The sequence below is a fragment of the Hibiscus syriacus genome, unplaced genomic scaffold (genome assembly GCF_006381635.1).
Source record: "Hibiscus syriacus cultivar Baekdansim isolate YM2019G1 unplaced genomic scaffold, ASM638163v2 tig00111100_pilon, whole genome shotgun sequence".
NCBI classification, from domain to species: domain Eukaryota; kingdom Viridiplantae; phylum Streptophyta; class Magnoliopsida; order Malvales; family Malvaceae; genus Hibiscus; species Hibiscus syriacus.
Window position 1 is genome coordinate 914,992 of NW_024062985.1, and position 6,933 is coordinate 921,924.

General features: G+C 36.2%; 1 protein-coding gene across 1 annotated transcript; it reads left to right on the forward strand.

The window, feature by feature from the left end:
* The first annotated feature begins 209 nt into the window (after positions 1-209).
* LOC120153392 (kinesin-like protein KIN-14I) lies at positions 210-5,926 on the forward strand. The gene is made up of 19 exons (XM_039165350.1): positions 210-488; positions 681-847; positions 933-1,076; positions 1,191-1,433; positions 1,521-1,595; positions 1,901-1,969; positions 2,098-2,175; positions 2,288-2,416; positions 2,504-2,585; positions 2,680-2,775; positions 2,865-3,038; positions 3,127-3,233; positions 3,314-3,492; positions 3,767-3,928; positions 4,008-4,261; positions 4,362-4,525; positions 4,615-4,809; positions 5,045-5,529; positions 5,652-5,926. Exons 1-19 carry the CDS (start codon positions 371-373, stop codon positions 5,755-5,757), a joined length of 3,027 nt encoding a protein of 1,008 aa, XP_039021281.1. The 5' UTR covers positions 210-370; the 3' UTR covers positions 5,758-5,926.
* The last annotated feature ends 1,007 nt before the right edge of the window (positions 5,927-6,933 follow it).

Below are 6,933 nucleotides of genomic sequence, written 5' to 3' on the forward strand. Positions count from 1 at the left end.
TGGGGAGAGACTTGGAGTAATAGTAGCTTTGGGAGACGGAGGATAGATTCGATGTGGCGTAAATGTATATATACCTACAAATCATAAAGAAGAGTTGGCTTGGGTAATGGAGAATGTGACTGTGTTGTAGAAGTTCATTGTTAATATCACAAAAAGGAAACTTCAACTCCCACTTCCCCACAGACACCCCAACTTTTTTTTTTTTCAATCTAATTTCTATATATATATATTTTTAGCTTCATTTCCTGTCATTTGGGAGATTTATTTTATGATCAATTCGGTTTCCTTTTGGGGATTTTCGTTTTGATTTTTCTGGATGGTGGAGTTGTGAGAATTTTATTTTTTTTTGGGAATAGTTTGTGGAGAGAAAATGGCGGCGGAGGGAACGTTGTCGCTTTCAGTTGCTTCAGTTGTGGAAGATGTATTGCAACAGCACGGCGATCGCTCCCAAGATCTTGATTTGGAATCCAGAAAAGCCGAGCTAGCTGGTATTTTGATTTTATTTGTTTCTCTTTGAAGTCTGCATCTGGATTATGAATTAGTAAAAGGAAAGCCACCAGATCATTGATCATTTACATTTTATGTTTTCCTTTAAAACAAAATAGATGAATTATGCTTTCTTAGTGAGTAAAATTTGAATACAAAATAGATGAATTATGCGATGATCTCTTGAATGGCAGCATCAAGGAGGTATGAAGCGGCTGGATGGCTGAGGAAGATGGTTGGAGTAGTTGCGGCCAAAGATTTTCCGGCGGAGCCATCGGAGGAAGAATTCAGGCTTGGTTTGAGGAGTGGAATGGTCCTTTGCAATGTTCTTAACAGAGTTCAACCTGGAGCTGTGCCTAAGGCGAAATTACTTTTCTTCTTCTTTTTTCTTTAAATTGATTTTACTTTTCATTGTCATTAACTTTAATGGGGTTGGTTGGTTTTAGGTGGTGGAACGTCCATGTGATGCACCTCCCATACCTGACGGAGCTGCATTGTCAGCATATCAGTACTTTGAAAATGTGAGGAATTTTTTGGTAGCTGTACAAGATCTGGGACTTCCAACATTTGAGGCATCTGATCTAGAACAAGTAGGTTTTTTGAGCATTTTTGTTTTTCATATCTATTTTAACTATTCTTTTGTTTCGAAAGAAGCAGTTTTCATTGAATTGATTATTTATTCATAATTTGGTTAAAATCTTCAGGGAGGCAAATCTTCAAGAGTGGTGAATTGTGTTCTGGCGCTCAAGTCCTATAACAAATGGAAGTTCTCTGGTGGAAATGGAGTGTGGAAATTCAGTGGAAATACAAAACCTGCAACCACCACATTGGCCAAGCAATTTGTGAGGAAAACTTCAGAGCCTTTCATGAACTCCTTCCAGAGGACTTCATCGATGAATGAAAAATTATCCAATGATCACGTCAATGAGATTGATACTAATAAAATGGTTGGTAAGCTTTAACTGTATTAAAGTATCCACATGTTTTTATATTATACTTGGTCAATGTGAATAAAGTTTTTCTTACTGTACCAGCAGACTGGTTCTGGTTCGTTAAGTATGCTGGTTCGGGCCATTTTAACAGATAAAAAGCCTGAAGAAGTTCCGATGGTAAGCTTTTACAGGTTCATTACTGTAAAGAAGCATATCTTGGTACTTCTTTGCTTTTCTTAGCTAGAAGGTTGAAGGATATCTTGTAGGAGTTTTGTGTTACTTTTATCTTGTTCCTTTGAGTGCAAATGTTGGGTCTAATTAACATTTAGGCTCTGATATTCGTTGTTGTGTTGACTGCTAAGATATTGCACTCATTTCATGTCTTCCTGATATTTGGTTGTCTTCTTCGTCATTTCGTCATAAATATTGATTATCCTTTCACTATAGCTGCTACTTATGTTGTCATATTTGATTGTTGATAGCTGGTTGAATCTTTGCTCGGTAAAGTTGTAGGGGAGTTTGAGCGTCGTATTGGAAGCCAAGATGAAGTGGTATGTTAGTTTTCAGAATTACAAAATTTGTGCATAAAAAATGACAGAATATGAAAAGTTATTTACTATGTAACTACTGAACAATCTTTACTAACCTTCTATATTATTTCTTTTCTCCAAATTGTAAGATGAAAAAAATTTCAGATGACACCACTGCTTCTGATTTCAATAAGGCTCAGCGGAAACCAATTCCTGGGGATAAAATGGTATTTAACAATCCTTATCTATTAGACAGATTCACTAGATGGCATTTCTTGAATGTGTTACTGATGTAGGTCAAGTTTCTCTAACTTTTCCCCCATATTTATGATGATTTAGATTGAGGAAAAGAACATCAAAGTGATGAACAAAGACAATTGCTTTCATAGCAACATCACTGGTGACAAACTAAAAGGTCAATCTCCTAAATTACAAATGATTCTTGATCAACAACAAGGAGATATTCAGGTGGGAGCTATTTGTGTAATATATTCTTTTTTTTCTTGTCGACTGTGTACTTCACCGAAGCACTTACAAGAATTATAAACTTTTCAGGACCTAAAGCATACTATTAATGCCGCAAAAATGGGCATGCAATACATACAAATGAAATTTCATGAAGAGTTCAACAATCTTGGTACTCCAACTGAAGTACTTATTTGCATTTTCTTGCATTTTACGGAAATGCAATGCGTGGTATTAATGTCTGAATTTAATGCATTTGTTTACAGGTATGAATATCCATAGCTTAGCTCAGGCTGCTTCTGGTTACCATAGGGTTCTAGAAGAAAATCGCAAGCTATACAATCAAGTGCAGGACCTTAAAGGCAAGTTCCCTTTTGCGTAAGTTCTAACAATGATTTATCCTTATATTAAGTCTTATTGATTAGAAAGGTTATCTACTTTGTCTGATCAGGAAGTATCCGTGTTTATTGCCGTGTGAGACCATTCTTGTCCGGTAAATCTAGCTATCTAAGCATTGTGGATCGTATAGAAGACGGAAACATCACTATCAGCATCCCATCAAAGAATGGTAAAGGATGCAAGACCTTCACCTTCAACAAAGTCTTTGGGCAATCCGCAACTCAAGGTTTCTAACACTAATAGTTTAAGTGTTGATTGATTATGTTTTTGCAATTTTAGCATTCTTTACTTAGTTATATCTTATTATCTTGTAGCGGAGGTATTTTCTGATATGCAGCCACTTATTCGGTCAGTTCTTGACGGATACAATGTTTGCATATTTGCATATGGCCAGACAGGGTCAGGAAAGACATACACTATGGTAAGACATCTAGTGGTTGAATTATTCACATCAAAATATGATAATTCATGCACTAAGACATCTGATGGTTTAATATCCAGGTTGGACCCAAAGAACTAACAGAGAAAAATCAAGGAGTTAATTATAGAGCGTTAGGTGATTTGTTCATGTTAGCTGAACAAAGAAAGGATACTTTCCGCTATGATGTTTCTGTTCAGATGATTGAAATTTATAATGAGCAAGTCAGGGATCTCCTTGTTACTGATGGAAGTAACAAAAGATATCCTTTTCTCAATTCATTTGGTTTAGTTTCTTACAAAATATTGTTATCAGTTAGAACATATGTAAAATTATATTTACAGATTGGTGACATAGAAAAAGCTATCCTAGCATTCTTATTTCATCTAGAACTTCATCAGAAGTTGCTCTATGATCTGAAAATTAAAGATAAAATGCTAAAATGATTTAAATATGAAAACGGGTGTTGAGCCTCTTACTTTCATATAGGGTTAAATGGTTGTTTCTTTCCAGGCTTATCCTTAATCTAGTAATACGTTAGAAATTCGCAACAGTTCTCAGACAGGTCTCAATGTACCGGATGCAAACCTCATGCCTGTTTCATCAACATCTGATGTTATTGATCTGATGAACCTAGGACAAAGGAATCGGGCAGTTGGTGCGACAGCTCTAAATGATCGTAGTAGCCGATCTCATAGGTAGCTTTTGTTTCTTTACACCGCTTGATCCTGAAATATTTCTTTTCTCTGAAACTAAATTGTGTTTATCACTTTGCAGTTGTTTGACAGTCCATGTTCAAGGAAGAGATTTAACAACGGGAACTGTTCTCCGAGGCTGCATGCATCTTGTTGACCTCGCAGGAAGTGAGAGAGTTAACAAGTCCGAGGTAACGGGGGATCGATTAAAAGAGGCCCAACACATAAACAAATCTCTATCAGCTTTAGGAGATGTGATTTCTTCCCTTGCCCAAAGGAACACACACGTTCCTTACAGAAACAGCAAACTAACTCAACTTCTTCAAGATTCACTCGGTAAGTTTAAACTGTCAAAACTACTTAGGAGCAAATGAACTACATTCAATTTTAATTTTCAGAAGTTTTAATTGTACTGATACTGGCAATGTATTTTCAGGAGGGCAGGCCAAGACACTAATGTTTGTTCACATAAGCCCGGAGCCTGATGCCCTGGCTGAAACAGTAAGTACTCTCAAATTTGCGGAGCGTGTGGCTACTGTTGAACTTGGCGCGGCGCAAGTGAACAAAGACACCGAAGATGTTAAAGAGCTCAAAGAACAGGTTATTTGATCTAGATAGTTATTGCGATATTTCGCTAATGTTATACTCTTTGACTTTCCTCTTAGTAACTTGTCGGAATCCCGTTTCAGATCGCTAGCCTTAAGGCAGCATTGGCAAGGAAAGAGGGAGAAACGGAGCAAAGGCAACAATCTATATCCAGCACTGGTCGCTCTGAAAAATACAGAACAAAGGCTAGTAGTGACTTGTTGCCGCTTAGTCCTAATCACCGGGTTGGAGATATGTTGGGGGTGAAACAACTCATGGGTGATGTGGGTAACATCAAGGTAACTATTGTTTTCCACATTTGATTTGATGTAATTTCTTGCCAAAGTTGCGGAATAATATAACAATTCGGTGAAGATTGCTCAAGATGTTCTATAAAGCTTGATTGTTTAGATCATCATCATGCATTCTCTACACAAGTACACATACTGTGTGTGTGCATTAGATATATATATATATATATATATCTTGGTAGACCTAGAGGTTAAATTTAATAATCTGTTCTGCATTTTGCAGGTGGGCATGAACCTTACATTGAGGCAAGAGAAGCAAATCTTTCCTCTTGATGAGATACTAGCAAATTCACCTCCATGGCCTCCTGTTACCAGTCCTACACAAAACTTTCGGGATGACGAGAAAGAATCAGGCTCGGGTGAGTGGGTGGACAAGGTCATGGTGAACAAGCAAGAGGCCATTCCCTTAGGATGTTGGGAAGTAGAAAATGGGAATTTGCCCAATGCCTTTTTCCAGAAATATCTCCAAGATTCTTCAAATATTTATCCAGATCAATCAACATATAATATGTTCATTGGGGATAATAGGTTCAGCATGGCGGCTAACGATGACATAGATGACCTTGATGCTGCTACCAGTGACACATCCGAACCCGATTTGCTTTGGCAATTCAATCACTCCAAACTTAGCAGCATAACCAATGGGATTGGGATTGGATCAAAGGCCAAGAAGCCTATTCCAAAGTCTGCAGGTTCCCGAGAACAGAGGTAAGGCAAATGTATATATACACACAAACATATAAGTGTATGCAATGTATTAACATGCCGAATAATGTCTACCGTCAGCTTATGTTTTTGGCATGTTACTAAAGGCTTGTAAATCTTTGCAGCAAAAATTTATATCCAATGCCAGGGCCGTCACCATCCAGGAAACAAGGAAATGGGAGGCAGCCAGCTTCTGCTGATGGGAAACGCAAAACTGCAAGTAGAAAATAACATGTTCATATAGCCATTAAAATCACGTTGGAGTGATTTCTGATTCTTCGTTTTGTTATTTTTTTTCTTTTATATTTGTTAGGGAATGAGGAAGAGATAAAGAGGTTTTACATATACGTAATTACGTATGTATTTTTTCAATTTAATTGTAATTATTAAAATGAATACAATATGAGATCCATTAATTAGTCAAGTGATTAAGGATGTTCATATTGTTCCAATTTGTGTGGTTCAATTCCCGACATTTGATTTGAAAATGTAATACTTCTCTATTTTATAAATAATAATAAACAAATTATTAATTATTGTCAAATAGAGTCGAGCATTTTTAACGCATGATTATACAGCATACAATTTACAATATGTAAAAATAAATAAATACAACATGAGTATGTAACTTCCATAATATATTTAACACATGAATACTTATATAGTAGAATTCAGATATAATTAAGCTTCAGACATTAGATTTCTGATCACTCCTTCACTTTATTAGCTATTGTTAAGTGATATAGTTATTTCAATATTTTTTTACCACCTAGGTATTCATTTAAATTTGATCCATCGTTCGTCGCGATAACTACTGTGTCAATCACCATCGTCGATAATTATTAGACCTCAAATTTCTAAATTATTCTATCTCAATCTTTTAAATTTGAATCTCATATATGTTTCACTTAAATCTCACTAAAACAGCTGCCAATGCACTTATTGCCCATAAGGCCATAACCCACTTCATCACCACCTTTAACATCTCAACCACCATTGTTTATACCAACACACCAATAAATTGACGCCACCTAGACCTATTGAGTTCATCATTGAACCGATAACTAAACAAATTGCCCATAACCTGAACCATACCAACACTAAATCAACTATCAACTATGACCTAAAAGTCTTTAAACCCCAACCTACTGTCCCACCTTTTAACTCGAAACCACAATTCTTCCCTATTTCAACTCGAATCAACATTATACCACAATCACTACATCATCACATAGCTTGACACCTTTTGTCCCAACCAAATCAAAAACCTCACATGTAAAACAGAAGTCGACAAACCATTAGAAAAAAATAACAAAAAGAAGTGAGAAGGAAGAAAAAGTTTTAGAATTTTTCATTTTTGAGGATCTAAGTATTATTTCTCCAATCCCAACAATAGAAGAGTCTCAC

What these genes read in the sequence shown, in the direction of transcription:
- LOC120153392 (XM_039165350.1), top strand. Translation starts at nt 371, where the DNA reads ATGGCGGCGGAGGGAACGTTGTCGCTTTCAGTTGCTTCAGTTGTGGAA. An exon ending in TCAAGTGCAGGACCTTAAAG is followed by an intron (nt 2,776 to 2,864) that starts GCAAGTTCCCTT and finishes TTGTCTGATCAG; the next exon opens with GAAGTATCCGTGTTTATTGC. An exon ending in CAGGAAAGACATACACTATG is followed by an intron (nt 3,234 to 3,313) that starts GTAAGACATCTA and finishes TTTAATATCCAG; the next exon opens with GTTGGACCCAAAGAACTAAC.